Genomic DNA, 24,982 nt, shown 5'->3' with positions numbered 1-24,982 from the left:
AAAGGCAAAGATCAAAGAGCATTTGTACTGCTGGGGAAATGCTAGAAAGTTGTTGCTTTTGCTTTAAGCCTAACTGGCTGGGATGGTAGGGAAACCCTAACCTGCAGTTCTGCAGACTTAGCCAGTTGGTGGAAGAATTTGCTCCTGATTTCTTTAGGAAATGCTCGTCAACTGTAACGGCTTCTGCCTACTTGGGTCTGAATTCTCACGTCACTCACAGCTAGATGCCCTGTAATTTTAAAAAAAATCTTACATAAAAGAAAGGAGACATTTTCACTGATATAAATAAGGAGTAGCTCAGGGGAGAAGTCCATAGCCCTTCAACCTCAGAGGCTGGGAGGCTGTCTGCAGGCTTAGACGAAAACCAAAGCACTGACTGCCATCAAGTCAGCTCCGACTCATGGCGATCCCATGTGTCGAAGCAGAACTGTACTCCCTAGGGTTTTCAATGGCTGCTTTTTCGGAAGTCGATCTCCAAGCCCTTCATCAGAGGCACTTGGGATCTGCAGCTGGTGTACTTGAAGCCCCAGTCTTTCAGTTAGTAGCCGCGTGCTTTAATCACTCGCACAACCCAAGCACTCAAGCCACTTTCCCCCTCTCCTCCTGTGTGGGGAAGTCCTCATAGCAGGAGGCAGGATGCTCTGCCCACCTTTATTTAGCTCTAAGCCAAAAAACCAAACTCATTGCCATCGAGTTGATTCTGACTCATTGGATTTCTAAGGCTGTGTAATCTTTACAGAAGCAGAATGCCTCAGCTTTCTTCCGTAGAACGGCTCATGGGTTCGAATCATCAACCTTTTGCTCAACAGCCGAACGCCTTAACCACTATACCACTACACCACTACACCACAAGTTGTTGTTTGCCATCGAGTCGGCCCCGACTCCTAGCAACCCCTCCTTGGGTTTCCGAGGCAGTTATCACTACGGAAGTAGGATTGCCCAACCTTCCTGGTTTTTAGCAAGGGCTTTGAATTAGAGCAATAAACCAGAGGGTTGAACTAAAGTAGAACTCCACTAGGGGGAGCAATGACCTGAGCAAGGCAAAGAGATTGATTGAGTCTGAAGAGCAGAGAAAATCCATCTCTCAGCTACAGTTGGAAAGAAAGGAGAAAACGTTTTAATTTTTTCAGGCCTTGTTGCTTCTTCCTCTGTTTTTATCTTCCTTTCCCTCCTCACTGAGTTTCCATTAGCAGGACTCAGCTTCTGTCTACAAGACAAGACCTTGCCCAGAGATCTGGGTCAAGTACTCCCCATGACATGGACATGGACATGGACTGGGAAAGTTAATCTGTGTTGGTTCAATTCCAAGGTATGAACAGAGCTGCCCTCATGCCTGCCAACTCCGCCCCTCACGCCGTAACATGCCTGCCAACTCCGCCCCTCACGCCGTAACATGCCTGCCAACTCCGCCCCTCACGCCGTAACATGCCTGCCAACTCCGCCCCTCACGCCTTAACATGCCTGCCAACTCCGCCCCTCACACCGTAACATCAGGAAGCTCTGAGGGTCATTCTAAAGGAGGCTTTTCCAGACTGTTTCACGCAAGAGTGAGGTTCTGAGGATAAATGAATAAACTCCCGATACCACTAAGACTTCAGGGGAGACGTGATGGCTCAGAGGTTTGAGGTATGCTTGGGCGAAAGAAGAATCATTCGTCCTCAGTGAAAGATTCAGTTTAATAAAAGGAGAGCATTCTAATTATTACAGCCTTTAGTGCAATGATTCTTCACTGGAGTGGATCTTTAGGCTCTTCTAGGGTTTTTTTTTTCCCCCCAGAAAAAGTAAAAATATCTGGGATCCATACCTAAAGTCTACCAGCATTTTGTAGTTGTTGATCTCAGCGGCTGTCCAGTCAGCCTTCTATGGTGACCCCATGGACCACGGGAAGAAATGCTGCCGGTTCCTTCAGCATCCTCTGATTGGCTGCAGACTAGATCATCATGACCACAGGATTTTCATTGGCTCATTTTTGGAAGGAGATCACTGCCAGTCCTTTCTTCATAGTCTGCCTTAGCCTGGAAGCTCTGCTGAAACGTGTTCACCATCACAGCAACACACAGGCCCCACCGACAGATGTGTGTTGGCAATGCATGAGATAGATTGGCCCAGAGAGGAGCCAAGTCTCCTGCTTGGAAGGTCAACATCCTCCCACTGAACTGCCACTGGATTTTATTTTCTAGAAGAACCTTAAAATATGTGTGCTCAAAAAAGCTCCCCCGCAGACTTTGAGCCCATTACGGTTAAGGAAAATGAACCCTGGGGTACGGTACTTAAGCACTCGGCTGTTCATCAAACGGTCAGCAGTTCAAACCCATGAGCCACTCTGTGGGAGAAAGATGGGGCACTCTGCTTCTGTAAAGACTACAGCCTTGGGAACCCTAGCAGGCAGTTTTACTCTGCCCCATATAGTTGCTGTAAGTTGGAATTGACTTTACAGAATGGGCTTTTAAGAATCATTTTTTAATAGCTCCCTACTATCCACTGAATAAAGTTCTAACTCCTAAGCCTAGTGCTCAAAGTTCTCCATCATTTGACTCCTGTTCTCTTTCTGGTCTTATTTTTCTACTGTCCTCTTGATTTATATTATACTTTAGTCAACTACTTATTGTTCCTGGCTCTCTCTGTAAAACAGGATGATCATACTTTTCCTAGAGTGTTGCTTAATGCATTAGAAACAAGGAACACAAGTGTCTAATATGGTGTCTGGTGCTCAACATACAGCACCCAGTAGGTCCTTAATAAGTAGTCACTTGATGAATGAACAAACTGTGGAGAAACCTGCTTCAAAACAAATGAGAGAACTGGGTTAATCACAGGCCAGATGACCCTGACTTGGCGCAGCCATGGAGGAATCCCTGCGGCCTGAAGACCTTCTTCAAACCCAGCATCCTTTCTTTAAGTGAGTTCTTCTTTAAAAAGTCTCATTGCTTTATAGTCACTGTTCAGACTTGGAGCTTACTGTGCTAAAAGCAATGAGAAGGGAAGGGAGAGTGAAGTCTAACGCATGGTAGAGGAACACGGTTTTGGACCAGGGGCTAAGGCGCTCAGGAGTACCTGGACACGGAATCTCCTGGCTCCTCCACCATCTGAATACTCCTCCAGGTTTGGACCATTTGAAGAGCTGGTGGACAGTCAGAGCAGATGAGACATTTACAGTGAATACCAAGGAAGCCTTTACTGGTGGGATGAGGGAAGACCATGGACTAGTTTGGTATTGCCCAGACTGTGAAGCACAAGTTCTACGAGGAGGAAATGAGGGTCATACACAGTCATAAAGCTTTCCCTGTCAAGTAAGAAAGGGCCCTGGGTGGCGCAGATAGTCCGTGCTTGACTACCAACCTAAAGGTGGGAGCTTCAAACCCACCTAGCAGCACTGCACAAGAAAAGCCTAGCAATCAGCTTCCATAAACATTATAGGCAAGACAACTCTATAGAGAAGCTCTTCTCTGTAACACATGGGGTTGCCATGAGTCAGAACTGAGTAGATGGCAAGAGGTGTAGGGGTGCACGTGTGTGTGTGTGTGTGTGCATGTATCAAACAAGACTGGGAAACCAGGTGAAACCATTAAAGGGATTTTTGCTTTTAATTGCAAAAATTCTCAGAGTGTTTAAAATGTTAAAAATCCATGTGAATTCCCTAGAAGAGGACAAGGCATACTGTACTCCCTACACTTACTTAACCATGGGATTTTCTTTTCTCCAAGCAGTTTCAGGAGAGGTTCTTAAGAACACACTTAGGGAGGTACTATTGCAGTGGTGTAGATACAGCTTCTTCATTAACCCTGTGCCACTGCACTAAGGCACTTGACTGCCAACCAGAAGGCTGGCGGTTCAAACCTACCAGCCACTCCTCGGAAGGAAGACTGGGCAATCTGCTTCCATAGAGACATCACCTCGGAAACCCAAGGAGGGGTTGCTATGAGTCAGAAATGAGTCTACGTCAGTGACTTTACGACACTAAAAAAAATGTTATCTGGCCCATAGCCCCAAATCCCCAGAAGGGCTACGGTACCTATAGAAAAGGTTCTGCTGTGCCACCAGAGTGGACGACCCACTGCATTAAGGTAATGGGCTTTGTAGTCGGAGGGTCTCGGTTCAAGGCCAGAGTCCACAGATACTTACTACACTATCTCTGGAAGGTGTCTTAATGTTGTTGTCTAAATTTTCTCATTCATAAAATAGGGAAAAATACTCAGTGTTATATTTTCAGGTCTGAAAGAGTTAAATAATGAAGTAAAGCAGGTAGCAGATGTTTTTTTCTATTTATAACCTTTTGGTAACTTTGAAACAAATAAAAAGACCAAAATTATTTACTTTCTCTGTCCTTTGGGCTCATACACCAACAATTTTTGCCCTTCTCCACCAAGAATGAATAATTGCGAGTTCTTATGTCTGTGATAGGACCTCTATTGCTTGTGGAGTACTAGTCTGAAAGATACGGTCAGATTGCTTACAAAGATGGCCACCAGGTGTTTTTGGTAATCACTGCTCAGATCTCTTGTAAAAATGAAGTTCCCTATCTTTAAAGTGCAAACAATTTCCATTTTCCATGAGATCACTGAGGCTAGCCTGAGAAGCAGAGAGCTGGACTTACAGCATAAATGAAACCATGGGTTTGCATTCTGTGCTGTGCAGAGAGCCAACATGTGGCCGGCAGCCATCATCCACACTCCTCTGCGAAGGTGGAGCCCCAAAATATCAACATCAAAGGTGTTTCTATTTCCATAAGGGCAGATGGATGAGATTTTTATAGGCAGCCCAACCTTTGGCATCTTCAGACTCATACTCCCTTTCCTTTGTACTAATCTCTTCATTAAATAGCTTTTGAAAGTTTAGTATTGTTGAGTGAGTGTGTGTATGCAAGTATGTGTGTGTGCACACATATGTGTGATGACAGTTACCCTTGAGGGAGATATGTGTGAGTGGATTTGACCCTGGCCTAGAGAGATGATTTGTATATGAAACCATATAGATAATCCCAGTCTCAGAAATGGATGTTATTCCAAAGTTCATTGGTAAGTCAGTAGTTTGGAACTTGGAACACATTTTCTCATAAAAGAAATGTTCTACATGGTGGATAAAGTGCCTGGTCGACTCACAGAAGTCTGTTTAACTCTTTCTGTACCTGAAGCAAAACTGTTAGTAACTCTAGAGAATAATATTTCAATGGGAACAAATACTCAGAGTTCTGCCATATAAGGTTGAAAACCACTGACTATAAAATTGTAATTAGCCTCCTAAAATACTTCCTCTTTACTCCTTCCTTCAACAAATGACCAAGAGTAGCTACTCCTACTACAAATTATTTCTTGACTATATTAAGTTAAAACAGTGTTTGTTTCCTCGGGTTATTTTATGTACTTTGAAACTAGCAAAAGGGAGACATATAACAAGAAAAATGTTTCCTTAAGCATTCATGACCTGTTCCAAACTTGGTTGCTTGTATTTTTTCCTGGCTGGCTCTCTCTGCATACCAGTAGCAGATCAGTGAGCTGCAGAAAGCTATGGTCCCTGTCCTTACGTTTCTTTTTATATCAGAACTGTATATTTGCTTTTCTTACCTTATCTTCACCTTTCCCTTAGGTTTTAAAATTGGCCTTACAATTTACTAGGAGTCTAGAATACCTAAGTACTGAACTATATTCTAGGTCACTCTGACCACAGGAATCAGAAGTGTTTTAACTACATAATACACAGATTATGATATAAGTTGTATAAATATATCACAGAGCCCCAAGCCTGGAGAGAACCTTCAAAGATTGTCTAGTCTAGTCCCTGGACTACAGACAAGCCAAACCATTCCAAACAGATGAGACATGAAGGGAGGTTCTGGAAGAGAGGGATGACTGTGCTGTTAACCCTTCCTGGATTTAACAGCCTGCAAACGATTAATAAATTACTCTTCACTTTTAATCTAAAGCCTTCTAGTTACATTTCCAATGTTATTTTTCTTTCTCATGCTTGCTCCTCATAGGAAACAAAGTAGGTTTAGCTGTATAAAGCCTTATGTGTATTTAAGTGCCCCTGTATTTTGTGAAGGAACCCTGGTGGCATAGTGCCTGAGGCATTTGACTGCTAACCAGAAGGCTGTCGGTTCAAACCCACCAGCCACTCCCCAGAAGGAAGGTTGGGCAATCTACTTCCATAGTGATACCACCTCAGAAACCCAAGGAAGGGTTGCGATGAGTCAGATCCAACTCAACAGAAGGGAGTTTGGGTTTTTTTTTAGTTTTATATTTTGTGAAGCTCACATATTGCTAGGATACTAAACAGGTCTTAGCGGACCTTCCAGACTAGTGTAGACTAGGAAGAAAGGCCTGGTGATCCATTTCCGAAAATCAGCCAGTGAAAACCCTCTAGATCACAACAGTGCAATCCATGGCCGGTCATGGAGATGGCACAGGACCGGGCAGCGTTCTGCTCCATTGCACATGGGGCCACCATGAGTCGGTGGCCACCTTGAAGGCAGCCAAGAGCAACAACAATGTATTTTGTGTTCTCACTTTCAGAGCATTCCTAAGCATCTCAGTGCCTGCTGCTTCCATTACCTTTGTCTTGGTCTCTCTGTGTTGTCTGCATCCCTCTTCAACAGTGGGAGACATCATGTTACCATGTTTTATGAGGCAGTTGGGAACTGAGCATGGATTACCTTATAGTTTCCACACATAAAAGAATATTTAAGCATAATCTGATAAGCTGACTGAGATGTAGACTCAAGGGAAAACAAAATTAAATAATTACAATAAAACTCCAGTAACATAAGCTTTTTACTTATTATTTATTTGTTACAATTTCCTTTCCAGCAGTAAAAAGGGCATGACCAGAATAATCATATTAGCTCTTCAATCAGGTAATGGAATCAAAGAGAGCCTCCCCCCAAGAAGCAAAAGCTATTCCTAAAGTGGGTTATCCATGAATGTCACTATGGACTGAATTCTATCTTCAGACAGGTATGCTGAAGTCCTAGTTCCCAGTATCTGTGAATTTGACCTTGTTTGGAAATAGATGTTATCCTGCTGAAGTAGTGTGGGTCTTAACACAACAGGAGTGGTGTCTTTACCAAAGAGAAGAGTCAAAGACAGATCCAGAGGGAAGATGGCCACATAAACGTGGAGACAAGTTGCAGTTGCAAATCAAGGAACGCAAGGGACCACCAGCAGCAGAGAGAGACAAGACAGGAACTTCACCTAGAGCCTTCAGAGAGAGCATGGCCCTGCTGACATCTTGGTTTTGACTTCTAACTTCCAGAGCTATGAGAGAATAAATGTTTACTGTGTCAAGAAAGTACTCACTTTGTGGAACTTGGTTACAGTAACCTTCGAAATGAATATGGTCACTTTTCTATAAGAGATAAACCTCAAAATTTTTTTTGCTGATTGGTAAAGCCTAGTTTCCAAAGGAATGAGCATTGTGATCTCTACTCTGGAAAACACTATACATACTGGTTATGTAACAAGTACTGTTGGTTATGATACTGTTTCTAAAACAGTTCCACTTTCCTCCAAGATGAAAGACAAAGATGGACTATTGAATATTAATTAGTAATGGAATTTCATCTGCTTATGAGGTTTTATATGCCTCAAAAGTCAGGATTATGTCCAAAAGAAATGAGCATGCGTAAAAATTTTCATAACTCTGATCTCACCTGATATTCAATCATGCTGTTGTTGTTGTTAGGTGCTGTCGAGTTGACTCTGACGCATAGGGACCCCACATACAATGAACGAAACACTGCCTGGTCCTGTGCCAGCCTCACAATCCCTGCTATGCCTGAGCCCATCGTTGCAGCCACTGTGTCAATCCATCTCGTTGAGAGCCTTCCCCTTTTTCACTGACCCTCCACTTTCCAAGCATGATCTCCTTCTCCAGGGAATTGTCCCTTCTGACCACATGACCCTAGTACGTGAGACAAAGTCTGGCCATTCTCACTTCCAGGGAACATTCTGGCTGCACTTCTGCCAGGACAGATTTGTTAGTTCTTCTGGCATCCTGGTACTTTGAGTATTCTTTGCCAACACCACAGTTCAAAAGCATCAACTCTTTTTTACTCTTTCTTATTCATTATTCGGGAGCTCTGGTAGCATAGTGGCTAAGACACTTGCCTGCTAACCAGATGGCTGGCGGTTCAAACCCACCAGCCACTCCTCGGAAGGAAGGTTGGGCAATCCTACTTCCGTAGTGGTAACTGCCTCGGAAACCCAAGGAGGGGTCGCTATGAGTCGGGCCTACTCGACGGCACATAACAACAACAACAACATTCATTATTCAGCTTTCATATGCATATGAAGCACACACCATGGCTTGTAAAGGCGTACCTTAGTCTTCAAAGAGACATCTTTGCTCTTCAACACTTTAAAGAGGTCTTTTGCAGCATATTTGCCCTGTGCAAAATGTCATCTGATTTCCTGACTGCTGCTTCCATAGGTGTTGATTGTATAACCAAGTAATATGAAACCATATTGAACTATGGGCCCTGTTTAATCCCCAAACTCGTAACTGATGTATTACCACTCATTGAGTGACTGCTGATGCTAAGCATCTAAGGGGAAAGAAGCAGCTGTCTGAGGACCAGTTTGGCCAACTTGACCCTATAAAATGATCAGCAGACAGTGAATAAGGAAGACCGAAGAAGCATCAGAGCACAAGGCCCCCTATTGTCCAAGCACCTCACTGCAGACTGCTAAGGCTACCCACATACAAGATTCCAAAGCAGTCAGTCTTCATGGCTCCTGGGAGAATACAACACTTGTGTTTGGCTGCTAACTGAAAGGTTAGAAGTTTGAGTCCACCCAGAGGTCCCTCAGAAGAAAGGCCTGGTGATCCACTTCTGAAAAATCAGCACTGAAAGCCTTGCAGAGCCCTGTTCTAATCTAACAGTCATGGGGTCACGTGAGATGGAATGACTCGACAGCAATTGGCTTAGTGGTTTTACTTTTCCACCACCATGGGGCCTCCAGAACGCTGTCTGTTACCAAACAAGAAGCTCGTTTCCCCATCAGCCATCGGATTCCTGGTCAAAAGAGGATTTTCTCCTTACTATACTAACCATGAACATTTAGGACTCTTGGGAGAAAATGAAGAGGAAAATATATTATAAGAAAGTTTTCTCACTTTTGCTGTCAGGATGTCAGCATTATTCATAGCTTAATGGTATAAGTGTTTATGTATGCATTTTTAATTTTAGCTAAATAGATAATGACAAGTCTATACTGTCCTCAGGAGCTCTGGTAGCATAGTGCCTAAGGCACTTGCCTGCTAACCAGGAGACTGGCAGTTCAAACCCACCAGCCACTCCTCGGAAGGAAGGTTGGGCAATCCTACTTCCGTGGTGATACAGCCTCGGAAACCCAAGGAGGGGTCGCTATGAGTCGGGGCTGACTCGATGGCAAATAACAACAACAACAACATATTGTCCTCAATTGGTATTAATAAATGTATCCCTCCAGGAAAACTTCCTAGTTTAAAAAAGCTTCCTTCACAATCCTTAACTTGAATTTCCTTCCACACTCCAGCAAAAGCACAGCATGAAATTGCAACTCTGGTCTTCATTTGCAGGAGTTTCAACGATGTCCTACAAGGCCCACTAATTACATAAATGAATTGAAGGAAAATATAATTTAACAATTGGGCAAAGGCAACTTACTTGTTCATTTTTAGTAAGCCTGGTTTTGTTGTGAATGTCGGAAGTGACCAAATTGAATCCATGCTTCTCAGACAAGATCCTCAGAAGTAAGACCACAGTACGACTCCCACACTTGCCCACTCTGTTGTATACCACCTGGCTCGGGAACGGCAGTACCTGGGGAAAGAACGAGACAGCACGTTCGACTCACGTACGAAATATCAATGGTTCCACCGTCAATCTCAGAACAAGACAGGTCTGATAACTTGGAATGACAAGGGACGATATCAAGCTAAAGAGACAACAGAAGGGATGAACTGCAACTGATCTTCATAACATAAGTTAGGAGAAATGCTGGAATTGTTATCTCTGCATCCACACTGGTACTAGTCAAGTTTCGTGCAGGCTATGAAAATTGATTATGAAGTTTCTTCTTTATTTTTTTTGTTAAGAAAAACATATACAAAGATGGGCTTTAATGCTACTGATTTTTGTAAGTTATATTATGCTTTCTCAGAACATCTTAATTTGTAGAGTGATCAAGGAAAAATATAATTTTTGAGGTTGAGATATAATTCACACTTCACGAGATTCACCTTTTCTAAATGTGCAATTCAATGGTTTCTAATAGACAGGTAGCTAGCCTCCAACTTAGGATGTATTCAAGTTACGATGACCGTTCTTTTACTTTTTTTTGTACATCATATCATTAGTTACACACACTACATCCAATGTCACAGCACAAAATTTCCTAATGTCATCATATCTTTAAGTTTATATGTTTTATGTTTATATGTTTAATGTTTTCAACCTCCAAAGACATTTAAAGACCAGATTTATAAAGATACTGACAATAAAAGGCAATAATGGTGAAAACTTGAAAAAAAAAAAAAGGTATTTCACTTACTTCAGAATCAATTTAGGACGAAGCTGTCAGAATGAACAACTTGTTGACCCCTGTTGTGGGTCGGGTTCTACTTCTGTTTGCAAAGTTGTGCAACCCTCACCATTATCTAATTCTAGAACAGTCTGAAAAGAATCTCCAAGCCCACTAGCAGTCACTTCTTTGCAGCCCCTGGAAATGACTCTACTTCTGTCTCTACAGAATTCTGGGCATTTCACACCAATTGAATCATACAATACATGGCTTTTTATGTCTGGTTTCTTTCACTTAGCATAGTGTTTGAAAGGTTCAATCATGCTGTGACATGAATCAGTACTTCACTCCTTTACTTTAAATGGCTAAATAATACTCCATTGTACGGATATACCACATTTTGCTTATCCATTTATCAAGTGACAGACATCTGGATTATTTCCACTCTTTGGCTATTATGTGTAATGTTGTTATGTGCATTTGTAAACGAGTTTTTGGGTGGACATATGTTTCCAATTATCTTGAGTATATAGCTAGCAATGGAATTGCTGAGTCATGGCTACTCTATGTTTAATTTTTTCAGAAGCTGCCAAAGGTTTTCAAAGCAGCTGTACCCTTTTTATTCCTACCAATAATGTATGAGGGTTCCAGTTTCTCCTTATCCTTGCCAACATTTGTTATTTTATTTTATTTTTTTTCAAATATATATCTAGCCATCCCAGGGCACATGAAGTAGTATCTCATGTGGTTCTTATTTGCCTTTCTCTAATGACTAGTGCAGGAGCTCTGGTAGCATAGTGCCTAAGGCACTTGACTGGTAACCAGAAGGCTGGTGGTTCAAACCCACCAGCCACTCCTCAGAAGGAAGGTTGGGCAATCTATTTCTGTAGTGATACTGCCTCGGAAACCCAAGGAGGGGTCGCTATGAGCCGGGTCCGACTCTACGGCACATAACAACAACAACAATGACTAGTGCTGTTAAGCATCTTTTCATGTACTTATTGTCCTTTTGTGTATTTTCTTTGGAAAAATGTCTATTCAAATCATTTGCCCATATTAAATTGGGTTATTTTTATTGTTGAGTTTGAAGAGTTCTGTATATATTCTGGAAAATAGACCTTTATCAGAGATACGATTTGCAAATATTTTCTCCCGTTGTCTGCTTTGCCTTTTCACACTCTCAATAGCGTCCTTTGAAGGACCAAATCCAAAGTCAAACACGTTGCTGTCAAGACAATTCCGGCTCACGGGGACCACATGTGCTACAGAGTAGAGCTGATTCATGGACTTTATTGGCTGCAATCTTTACAGAAGATTGCCAAGCCTTTCTTCTGCTGTGCCACGGCTGGGTCCAAAACATCAACCTTTATGTCAGCAGATGCGTGCAAACCGTTTGTACCACCCAATGAACTTCCTTGAAACACAATGTTTTAACTTTGATGAAATCTAATTTATCTCTTTTTTTCTTTGGTTGCTTGTGCTTTTGGTGTCATAGCTAAGAAACCAATGCCTAAACTAAAGTCACAAAGATATACACCTGTGTTTCCTCATAAGCATTTTATAGTTTTAGCTCTAACATTTAGGTCTTTGATTCTTTTTACTTAATGTTGTGTATGGTGTGAGGTGGAGGTACAACTTCATTCTCTTGCATGTGGAAATCCAGTTGTCCCAGAACCATTTGTTGGAGAGAGTAGTCTTTGGGTATTTAATTGTTTGGTACCTTTGTTGAAAATCTGTTAACCGTATGTATGGGTTATTTCCGAATTTTTTTTCCTGTCTTCTAGCACAGTATTCAACAGCAATGAGAACTGTTACAGCTCACCTGATGACCTGGAAGATGTGAGCTACCACGTACATAAGTACTTTATTCCAAGAGCTACAGGTATATTGGAAGATTTAAATGAAGAACTGAAGCACCTAGAAAACTTAGGTGAAAGAACGTGATTTCACCTGCATTGCTTGGGTAATTGACACAGTAGCAAGCTTAGGATCTATCTGCTTCTTTGCTAATAACCAAACATATTGTTTATGTTTAGGTCATTGGTTACTTTGTTTTAAAAAAGATGCTAATTCCAAATTATTTCCTTAAGGAGCTCTGGTGGTACAGTGGTTAAGGCATTTGGTTGCTCACTAAAAAGGTCAGTGGTTCTAACCTACCAGTTGCTCCAAGGAAGAAAGACGAGGCATTCTGATTCTGTAACATTTAGAGATTTAAGATTATTTCCTCAGTCTTGTAGAAAGCTCACAAATAATGGTTAGAAATCTGTTATTTAAAAAGAACACATATAAAAACAAAAATCCCTGCATTATTCCTGCAATTGAAGCTATAATAATACTAGAAAAGAAAGGAGAGCATAACATCCCACTGACTCTATTCCCACCATTTCTCTATACATAAGTATACCAATTGCATGGTATGAACGCAGAATTGGAAAATATATTTTCACAGGAAACTTCCAGTCAGTTTTGTGAGTCTTTAAATCATACATCATCACAGACATAAACCTCTCTCCAATTTAGGGTGGGGGTTTTAAAATATTTTTGAAAAGAACCTATGTGGCAAACAAACCAAACCCACTCATAGTGATTCTGACTCACAGTGACCCTATAAGACAGAGTTGAACTGCTCTATAGGGTTTCCAATGCTGTAAATTTTACAGAAGCAGACTGCCTCATCTTTCCCCTGCAAAGCAGTTGGTGGACTTGAACCACCGACCTTTTAGTTAGCAGCCAAATGCTTTAACCACTGCCCCACCAGAGCTCCTTAAGGAAATAATTGAAATTAGCATTTTCTTTTTTAAACAAATAAGGCAGGTTAAATCAATTGGTTGCTGTTGGACAAGGTATTAAAGTTCCCAACAACAACACAAAAACTTGGTTCATCACTGCTTTTGTAAAACTATAGATTTGCTCTGAACATTTGTTTAATAATGCTGTCATCTTTTATTCAAAGTGTTCTTCCCGCTAAGAAGGTGAAAAGTGACTGATTTTTATGGAAGGCTGACACATCCTAGGTGATATGCCATGTAAATTGTTCTTGATCCTTGTTAACAGTCCTGAATCACTGAAAAATTTTATTCTATCTGTGCCTTTTTTGAAGAGTTTACATGATCCAATAGCTTAATAATTATCACTATCATCTAAGAGATCCTGTGTGTCTTTCCCTTTCTCTCCACACATCATAGACTCAAAGAACAAGCAGGTTTGAGGTCTAAAAGCAACTTACAAGAATCCATCCATTGCAGTCCTCCCCAACATCACCCTCTTCACCCCCACCCCCAGGCCAATCCGTGTTGGACTTGGATAAAAACTTTCATTTATATTATGTTCCTTTGTCCCGTCAACATCGCTGTGACGTGGACAGCATCACTACCTTCAGATGAATAAATTGATTTTTTGTTTGACTTCTGCAACAAAGATACTACTTCTATTTTTATGTCTTCAGCGTATCCCACTTCATTAAAAGCTGTTTTTCAATAGTCAGTGATCACAGCCACTAGTATCAGCCATGACTCATCCATTGCCTGAGTGCCTGGAAGGTTTAACTGGAACTGAGAGCCTACGAGTCCTGTTCTCCTTCCTGAGGACTCAATCTAGCAAGTAACCAAAGCTCAGAGTTCCCGGGAGCTCATGGGAGAAGACAGCAGGAAGTAGTTTTCTCCTCATTCCTTCCCCTGCTATAGCATAGGCAGGCACAGCAGACGGCTGCCTTGGACAGTGTGAACAAGGGGAAGTATCGGAAGCAGTAAGTTACAATGAAATCTACATGAAATCCTAAATGCACTTAAACTGTCCATCAAGACAAGCAAATGCCCTCACACAATATACTTAATGACTACAAGAAGATTTTTAAAGACCTTTTAAGATCAAACTCAAATGCCCCATTTTCTTTAACAGATATTTGTCAATTGCCAGATGGAAATCGACATCCCTAACTTCACCATCCCTATTAGCAGTTGCATTTGGTGGTGCAATGGTTAAATGGTTGGCTGCTAACCAAAAGATTGGTGTTTCAACCCCACCAGCTGCCCCACGGGAGAAAAGACTGGCAATCTAGCTGCTCCTGTAAAGATTACAGCTTAGGAAACTTTATGGGGCAGCTCTGCTCTGTCCTACATGGTTGCTGTGAGTTGGAACTGACTCCATAGCACACAACATGATCATTTGCACACGAATTCCCAATACTCTACAGAGGAGCACATTCGAAAAGCCCTTGTCTGCCTGCCACCCCTTCCAATGATTCTTCATTCTTGGCAGCCATGGTCATATGAATGTTATGTCTGTGGTTTCTATTTTATGGCCAATTTGTAAAAGTGAAGGGGAGTCCAAAATATTCCCCTCTATGAATTATATATGTTTTTGTTGCCTGCCTTGTAAGATCTGCAAATGCCACAAATCCCCGGGGCCTGAGGGGTCAGTGTGGAGGCTGCCAAATAAACAGAAGCCCGTCCAAACTCATAAGCACAACAGTCCCAAGCGCCAGATGACGCCCACAGTTAATAGCTTGTCCCTCCCTTGAAATGGGGGGAGGTCCGAAGGTAAAAGCAAACTTGGTCTGGATCAAGACTCTATAAACTCTTCTGGGGAGGGGCACTGTTGGAAGAATTAACAGCAGTGCTGCTTTTAAGTACAACATGATATTGAATATGCTATGTTACTGTGGTTCCCATTGGGTTGTATATTAGAATTACCTGTGGAACTTTGCAAACATCAAGATCTAGGCCTCACTCTAAGACTAACAGGATCAGAAAGTCTAAGGAGAGGGTCAAGGGTTTTATCTGTAAAATGCCTCCCAAAGGACTGTGTAGCCACTAGAGCACTGGGAGGAACCGCTGTTGCAGAGAACTACCAGCTCTCTGTGAAGCTCCTTGTGGTGTTTTGAGCAATCAGGTTGGTAAGAAGGTTTTCCTGTGAGATATGGAGGGGAGTATGGGTGAATGGCACTGTTGTGTCTTCCTTGTGGTCTCACTGGAGTGCCAATGGACTGCCACCCATAGTTAAAAGTCCTGATTAACATGATAAATGCATTCCCAGTATGGTAAATGCCTGTTCACCCAGAATGGTTAAAGAATTGGATGGATGTTCTGGTTAACTGAATGGGTAGGTGTTATAGATTCAACTGTGTCCCTCAAAAACATTTGTGAACTTGGCTGGGCTCTGACTCTCAGTGGTTTGGCAGTTATGTAATCATGTAATTGAGCAGTTACAAACTGATGTAATCATCCTCCATGTTGTGTTTTGATGTGATCAGTCATTCACAGCTGTAAGACGATTAGGGTGGGATGCAACACCTTTACGCAGGTCACAGCCCTGATTCGATGTAAGGGGAATTTTCCTGGAGTTTAGCCTGCATCACCTTTTATCTTACAAGAGATAAAAGCAGAGAGAAGCAAGCAGGGATGGACGGTCTCAGTACCACCAAGAAAGAAGAGCCAGGAGCAGAATATGTCCTTTGGACCCAAGGTCCCTGCACTGAGAAGCTCCTAGACCCAGGGAAAGACTGACACATGGAGATCTCCAAGGAATGCAGGGCCCACAGATACTGAAAGGACACAAGGACCTGCATCCTCAACTGTGAGCGGAAAGAGAGAGAAAGCTTTGCCCTAGAGCTGAATTCAGACTCTAGCCTCCCATGAAAGAACAGATTTCTGTTTGTTAAAGCCATCCACTTGTGGTACTTCTGTTGTAGCCACACTAGATAGCTAAGAAAGTAGGTACACTGGAATCCATACCAAACACTGTCAAAGCATTAGATCCTTAATAGTAATATCATGCTTGAGCATCTGGAGGATTTGAATGGCTGCCTTTTGGTTACCAGCTGAACGCTTTAACCACTGGGCCACCAGAGCTCCTGATGCTGAATATGAACTGACTGATGGTAATCATCATCAAGACTGCACTTGAGGATGTTACAGTGTCACCATACCATGCCATACTACATGATACCCCAACACACCCATTGCTATGGAGTGCATTCCGACTCACAGTGACTCCATGTGTCAGAGTAGAACTGTGCATCCTAGGGTTTTCAGTTGTTGTTTTTTCAGAACGAGAGTGCCAGGACTTTCTTCCAAGGCACCTCTGGGTGGACTCAGACCTCCAACCCTTTGCTTAGCAGCCCAGCATGTTAACTGCTTGTACTACCCAGTCCCTCCAGTGTGTCCAGTTTATGGTTGATGACACCACAGGATAAGATTCATGCCCATGGCTTTGAAGGCCTGAAGTCAGAGGCAGTTCTGCTACTTACTGTCCATGTGACCTTGAGCAGTTCAAATCTGCTCAGCTAATTCTCATTTTAAAGTCTCCTAGGGTACGGCGAGGAACTCGGGTGGTATGTGACAGCAGTGAGTTCAGTTTTTTTTTTTTTTTTTTTAGGGCACGGTGGTGCTATGGGCCAGTGACTTCATACCTTTCAGCCTTAGTTTCCTCAGTTGTAACAGGGGACATCTGGGTTCTAACCCAATAAATGATTCTCTTTTAAAGCTATTAAATTATTAACGTTATTCTACACTGTTACCAAAATTTAAACTGGAAATGCCATACAAATTAAGACTACATTTTTACCATGTCTCTCTGAGAAATAGACTCATTTAAAAAATTGAAGAAATAAAAGTTCTAGTAATTCGTGCTGACAACATGGGTTCCAGCTCCATGGGCCTTCATGGTTCCATTTGGAAACTTGACCAGGTTGTCACACAACAAATCTACATGTATCCTCTTATCATCTTTCTCTTACTTTATACTTTTAATCACGTAGGCCCCCTGACTCTTTTAAGACCATCCCCAGGGCCCACACAGGACTTCTTCCACCAGGGCTTCCAGAACCCGGCAGGGGTTGCTGCTACTTGATGGCCGTTGCCCTTCAAGCATTCTAGGTCCTTGCCAGATGCATCTGTTTTCTACTCACCACCTCTCTCTTGACCTCCAGGCTCATCTCTTCCATTCCAGAGCAGCAAACACACTGGCTCTATGAAGGAAAGCACTATCCCATCCTCCCTGGTCTAGTGGTAGAATTCCCAGCTTCTATGCTAGAGACCAGAGTTCACTTCCCAGCTAACACACCTGATGCACAACCAACACCTGTTTCTCAGTGGAGGCTTGTGTGTTGCTACGATGCTGAACAAATGTCAGTGGAGCTTCCAGGTGAAGACAGACTAGGAAGAAAGGCCTGGCGATCTGCTTCTGAAAATCACTCAGTGTAACGGGGTACAGTGGTCCAATGTCCAACTGATAATCAGGACAGCACATGACCAGGCAGCACTTCATTCCATTGTGCACAAGTTTTCATGAGTCAGGGGCCAACTCAACATCAGCAAACAACAATTCTTCCTCGCTGCCATACATTCTAAACAGAAAGCTCGTCCTGCCTACAGCTTGCAAAAGACAGTCCTTCATTCTTAAATTATACACCCATTTTTTCCCAGAAACCTTGCCAGACAGGAAACTTATGCTTTCTCCTTTACCCCAACTCCTACTTGAAACTGTTCCCTGTTTAATGTTATCTACAGAAAGATAAATTTAGCTATGAATCCTTTGCAACTCCATCCATTTCATTCCTCTAACAGACTGATCTATCTGATATTATGTGTATAGTGGGTAATTAGTAAATAGAAACTGTCTATTAAACAGATAGATGGTTGGGATGAAAATATTAAGTGTTGTTTTAAAAAACAGTGTTATCAAGTTCAAGACAGAAAATAACAAATGCTGGTGAGGGTGTGGAGAGACTGGGACTCTCATACACTACTGGTGGGACTGTCAAAAGATACAACCACTGTGGAAAGCAGTATGGCGATTCCTTAAAAAGCTGGAATTAGAAATACCATTTGACCCGGAAATCCCATACTAGGTATATATCCTAAAGAAGTGAGAGTTAGGACAGGAATAGATATATGCACATCCATGTTCATCGCAGTACTATTTACAATAGCCAAAAGATGAAAACAACCTAGGTGCCCATCACCAGAAGAATGGATACCAAACTATGGTACATACACCAATGGAATACTATGCAACCCTAAAGAATAACGTAGAATCTGCAAAACACTACATAATGTGGATGAACTTGGAGGACATTATGCTGATTGAAATAAGTTATTCACAGAAGGACAAATATTGTATTAGTCCATTATTGTAAAAAGTCAAGGAAAGGTTTATATATGGAAGGAAATTTTCTTTGTTGGTTACCAGGGGTGGGAGGGGAGAGGAAGGAACACTGTTAAACAGGTAGAGACAAGTATTTATTTGAGTGAAGAGAAGGACAATGTACCAAATATGAGGGATGAACATGGGTGGCATTGAGGAAGAGGAAGATATAGAGAGTGCATGGGAGGTACAGACAACAAAAATGAACCCTTTTGTACATGCAGGACTGCATTGTCGGTGAAGGCAAACATAGATATACAGGTGGATAGATGGGTAGACAGGCTGAACTATTAGGTATGTCTATGAAGGGGGGAGTGTGCCCAAGACCATGTATAAGGTTGGCAGACAACATCTCTACAAGTGTATCTGTATGTTCTGTAAGAATTCCCAGGTGTATGGTATAACTGACAAGGGGCAAGGCTGTAGTCACTTCTTGGCCACAGTCAGCTACCCAGAGGGAGTGAGTAGTTGGATCTGTGGGCTCGGGACCATAGTTGCAGGGGAAATCAAGCCCAAAACATTGTTCAACATCCTACTTTGGTGAGTAGTGACTAGGATCTTAAAAGCTTACAAGTGGCCATATAGATGCAATGATGGGTCTCTTCTCATCTAGGGCCAAGAAGAATGAAGAAAACCAAAGATGCATGGAAACAATTAGTCCAAGCAACTGGTACACCATGTGATCCTCAGCTTATACGACTATGAGACGAGAAGAACTAGATGGTGCCAAGCTACCACTGTCAACCACTCAGAGGTGGATCTATGTAGGAGATCCTGGACAGAGTGGGAGAACAATGTGGAAAAAAATTCAAAATCATTGGGAAAAAAAGAGGACCAGCTTTGCTGGTCTGATAGAGCCTGATGGAGCCACTGAGACTATGGCCCCTAGCTGCCCTTCAGGTCTGGAATTGAACCCACTCCTGTAGCTTCCAGCCAGACAAAACACAGGCATATGAGCTGAACATTTACATTAGGTAGATACACTCCCTGGAGAGATCAATCATGGGAGAACAGAAGGGCTGTGTATGCACAGGGTGACAGCTTGGGGTGGGGGTGGGGCAGGAGTACATGGGAGGGAAGGACACAGGGAAGAGGTAACTATGGGGAGGAAATGGGAAGGGAGCCACTGTATTGTAGTAAATTGTAGTCAATGTCATGAGACAAAGTGTATGTGAGCTTCTGTACGGAAAGTGAATTTGCTCTGTAAATTTTCATCAGATCACAATAAAAATTTAAAAAATTAAAAAGCAGTGCTATCATATTTATTATTATAAAGGATGCTATTTTAGTTGTCTCCTAAAACTATAAAGGAAATTTTTTCGTTTTATTTTTATCGTTGTTTGTCACCATCGAGCTGGCTCCAACTCATGGCAACCTTATGTCTACAGCAGAGTGAAATGCCACCCAGGCCTGCACCATCTTCATGGTCATTGGGCTGTTTGAGTCTGTTGTTGCAGCCATTGTGTAGTGCCTTCCAGCCTAAGGGGATCATCTTCCAGCACATATCAGACAGGGTACTGCTGTGATCCATAAGGTTTTCTTCGCCTAATTTTCATAAACAGATTACCAGGCCTTTCTTTCTAATCTGTCTTAGTCTGGAAGCTCTTCTGAAACCTGCCCACTATGGGTGACCCTGTGGTATTAGAAATATCAGGGTGCAGTGCTGTGAATTACTTAATATGGCCCTTCTACAATGAAATGGACTGACACAGTAGCTACAACAATGGGCTATGGTTGTGAGGATGTTGCAGGGTTGGGCAGTGTTTTGTGCTGTTGTACACAGTTGCTATGAATAACAATCAATTCAATAGCATCTACCAACAATGACAGCAACAATAACAGCCTAATTCCCACCAGATGACTGGGTGGGACTATGCAAATGTGAGGTGCTTGTGGCCCACCAAGGGGACTGGACAGCTTGCTAATGTAAGTTAGGAGCATGTCACCCGTATGGGTGTGGGACTACGCAAATAAGGTGTATGGAACCCTAACATGGGGATTGGTCAGTTTTGCCATCCCACTAGCTTAAAATGAGCTATCCTGGAAGTGGAAAGGGAGGCAGGATCTCACTAGCATCAAGAAAGAAGAGCCAGGAGTAGAGGGCATACTTTGGACCCAAGATCCCTGTGCTAAACTTCCTCCGTCCAGGAGACAGACAGCTGGGACACAGGAAACAGACAGAGATGCTGAGAGACAGCTAGCAGCAGTGCCAGTGAAACGGTGGCAGCAGAGGCAGCAGAGCCGAGAGACCCGCCTGCGACAGAGTGGTGGGCTTCCTGCTCACGGAGCGAGAAAACCGAGTGCCTTCGACCAGACTGGGGTGACTTTCTGGGCACCTGTCGGCAGAGATAAAAGAGCTTTGTAACATTATTAGTCTGAGCAAAGCCAAGGGGTAATGGGGACAAGAGGCCAAAGGCCAAAGAAAGGCCTGCCTGCAGACACGGCTGAGAAGAGGGTGTCCTGAGACCCATTTCTGATCCTGAATTGGAACCTGTTACTTCCGTAATGGGAGCTCTGGGAGCATAGTGCCTAGCACTTGACTGCTAACCCAAAGGCTGACAGTTCAAACCCACCAGCCACTCCTCAGAGGGAAGATGGGCAATCTATTTCCGTAGTGATACTGCCTCAGAAACCCAACAAGGGGTCGCTATGAGTCAGGTCCGACTCGACGTCACATAACAACAACATAACAACTTCTGTAATAAACCCCATAATCACGAGTATTGTCTGTGAATTCTGTCTGTGTGGCCATTGCAACAAATTATCAAACCCAGCAAAGAAGTAGAGAGTGCCATGGGAGGAACAGTTGGTGTCAGAATTGGTAAAAAGGTTGGAGGATGGAGTCATATCTGACCTCTGCCCCATAGGAATCAGCCTTGGGCTGTTGATCTTGATTCTCCTCCCTGACTTGTGAAGTCAGAAGAGGTCAGATGACTATGCCACACCCTTTTCACACAGTGTCATAGCTTCCAGCATCACAGCAACCCAAAAGCCACCAGAATATAACAAACTGACAGACAGATGGTAGATTGATTGATGGACTGACAGACTGATTGATTAATTGATTTTTTAATGCTCATTGTATTTTAAACATTCTTATTTGCTATGGTACATGAGAAAAGTATAGTGAAGTGGAAGGTACTATGGGATGAAAGTCATGAAACCTTAGCATTCTCCTTGGCTTTCTAACTAATTGAGTGACCTTAAACAAATGACCTTGAACAACTTCTCTGGGCCAAAGCTTTCTCAAGTGTAAAATGAAAGAGCTCAGCCTGATGACTTCTCAGGCTCCTTACTGTTCACATCCCATGGCAGGGCTGCACAATACTTACAAATGTTAAGTGGGTTATCTGAATAGTATCCTGCATTTTTAAAAATTCATTCCGCTCTGGTGTATCTCAGGCACTTATCTCCATAATGTACCACATCATTACCCTATTCTTGGGAATGCAATACCCTGCAAACTGTAACGAGAACCTCATACAAAGAAGCAATTTTCACAAGGAGCCAGAAGTAATTTTTTGGATGTGATGATTAAGCTACCATAGTTAGAACTTTGAAGTAATCTTCAGGAAAAAAAAAAATGACTTCCAGTTTGATTAAAAACTCAAATTTCAGATGACCTTGGGTAAATGTGATCAGGGTGTGGCCAAGAAGATGAATCATTCCAGACTTCAAATGTTAAGAAGAGGCAGCCTCCCTGTTAATTCTGCAGCTCTCGTTAGGATTCTTTCTCAGGTCAGTACTTAGATCCCAGACAAGAAGTGCACACACTGGGTCTCAGCTATGCAACATTACTGCTCTAAAATTAAACTTCCACTTAGTACATAGGAAACTCAGTCCACGGAATACTTACAAGTTTGACAGAAAGAAGAAATGGAGTCCATGTGCCATACGTGTGAAACATGAGCAGAATGGGGAGAGTGAAAAAGTCTGAAAGGCTCAACCATCCTGGAAGAATATTCCAAAGTATTAACATGTGACTTAGTCTTGCTTTGCATACATACAGTAGCCCTACTACCTAGGTGCTTGACAGGTCTGTCAACTCTTCTAAGGGCCTTTAAGCCTTCACTATAGCTTGTATAAGGAGCTCTGGTAGCGTAGTGCCTAAGGCACTTGACTGCTAACCAGAAGGCTGGCGGTTGAAACTCACCAGCCACTCCTCGGAAGGAAGATGGGATAATCTACTTCCCTAGTGATGCTGCCTTGGAAACCCAAGGAGGGGTCGCTATGCGACAGCACATAACAACAACAACATAGCTTGTATAATGAAAATGAATGGAGAAATCTACCATGGATTTGGCCTGTCAATCTTGTCAGAATGTATGCACGTTGTACCTTTTTCACTGTGTTGAACCCAAAGGTATTGTAAGTAATATTGTTGCAGTGAATCTGGTTCCATTCTAGCCACTTCTGGCACTTTCTCAAATGTTATGTATTCAGTGATCCAAAAGTCCCTACTCATCAAAACTCTGTCGATGAGAGTTACTTTCCCAGGAACAGTAAAGATGGACTTAGGGTCCTCAAATTAGTTCTAGATCTGGGTAGCTGCATTTTTTAGTCTGAATCCATTCACTGAACAGATTTTAGACCAGAATACGAGTTATGGAAATGTGTGTGGGAAGATATTCTTCCCACCAAGCCCATATACTTATTAGTTTAACTTTCCATTTTTATCTATTACACATCTTCTCTTAATCACACATATCTAAAAACTTAACAAGTGTCTATAGACATTTAAGATCGAAGAGTCTGCCCTCAAGTAAAGCTTTACTTCTTTATATTTGTCCTATTCTATTTTAGTTAAATATTTATACGCTCGTGGCTAAGGCACTTGACTGCGAACTAGAAGGCTGGCAGTTCAAACTCACCAGCCACTCCTTGGAAGGAAGATGGAGCAATCTACTTCCATAGTGATACTGCCTCGGAAACCCAAGGAGGGTTGCTATGAGTCGAGTCCTACTCGATGGCACATAACAACAACATTTATACGCTGAGCCCAGCCTATAATGCAAAAAGAAGGGAAGTGTTGATTATTGATTGGAAGCTTCATAATTTATAGCAGGTATTATTGGCATGGGCCAACCACTGGCTTTAAAACAGTCTCCTTCGGATATTAGTATGCATGTTGGGTGAGGCCAGGGACCTCTGGAGTGGCAGAATTTTGGGGAAAAAGGGGCAGGAGGCAAGGCTAAGCCCCAAGCCCCCTACAGCCAGGAAAAGGAGGGACCAGGAGAGGCCAGATACCTCAAGAGTGGCAGGATATCCAGGTAAATGGGACAGGAGGCAAGACTAGGTCCCAAGCCCCCTAGAGCCAGGAGAGGGAGGGAGCAGGAAAGGCTGGGGACTTCAGGAGTGGCAGAATCCAGGTAAAGGGGAGAGAGGCAAGGCTAGGCCCCAAGCCCCCTAGAGCCAGGAAAGGGAGGGAGAGGCCAGGGACCATAAAGTGGCAGGTTCCAGGTAGGAATTAGGTAAGGGGAAGACATAGAGGTTTCCAACAGCTAAGGGAAACAAACTTGTCTGTCAGTTTGTCATCCTGTGAGGCTTGTACATTGCTGTGAGGCTTGAGGCTGTGCGACTGGTGTTTCAGATGCGAGCAGAGTTGGACATGGTGCACAGGTTTCAACACAGCTTACAGGCTAAGACAGACTAGAAAGAAGGAGGAAGCCATCCTCTTCTCAAAAATTGTCCAGGGAAACCTTATGAATATCAGAGAAACACTGTCTGATATATTATTAGGAAACTTTATGAATAGCTCAGAAACATTATCCGACACACTGTAGGAAGACGAGCCTCTTCGGTTGGAAGGCACTCAAAATAGGACTGGGAAAGAGCTGCCTCATCAGAGTAGAACCAACCTTAATGATATGGATAAAATAAGTCTTTCAGGACCTCCATGTGCTGATGTGCACGATTCAAATTACGGAGAAACAGCTGCAAACATCTATTAATAATCAGAACATGAAATGTCCAAAGTGTGAATCTAGGAAAATTGGAAGTTGTCAAAAATAAAATGGAACGCATAAAGATTGATATCCTAGGCATTAGTCAACTGAAATGGACAGGCTTTGGGCATTTTTAATCAGGCAAGCATATGATCTACTATGCTGGGAATGACAAATTAAAGAGGAATGGCATGGCATTCATCATCACAAAAGATGTTTCAAGATCTGTCCTGAAGTACAGTGCTGTCAGTAATAGGATAATATCCATATGCCTACAAGGAAGACCAGTTAATACTACTATTATTCAAATTTATGCACCAACCATCAAAGCCAAAGATGAGGAAATTGAAGATTTTTATCAACTTCTGCAGTCTGAAATTGACCAAACATGCA

The 24,982-nt window shown here is 42.6% G+C and overlaps 1 protein-coding gene across 1 annotated transcript in view; it reads right to left on the bottom strand.

Moving 5' to 3' along the window:
- Window positions 1-24,982, bottom strand: part of UST (uronyl 2-sulfotransferase) — a 477,109-nt gene that overhangs the window by 202,047 nt on the left and 250,080 nt on the right. Inside the window, exon 3 of the mRNA XM_007943198.2 lies at window positions 9,644-9,799. Within this exon, the coding sequence (XP_007941389.1) occupies window positions 9,644-9,799 (156 nt within the window). The remainder of the gene's footprint in view (window positions 1-9,643; window positions 9,800-24,982) is intronic.

This window comes from Orycteropus afer, unplaced genomic scaffold (genome assembly GCF_000298275.1).
Source record: "Orycteropus afer afer isolate SDZICR_OR568_19922 unplaced genomic scaffold, OryAfe1.0 scaffold00101, whole genome shotgun sequence".
In the NCBI taxonomy this organism is placed as follows: domain Eukaryota; kingdom Metazoa; phylum Chordata; class Mammalia; order Tubulidentata; family Orycteropodidae; genus Orycteropus; species Orycteropus afer.
This window is presented reverse-complemented; position numbering and strand designations above follow the sequence as displayed.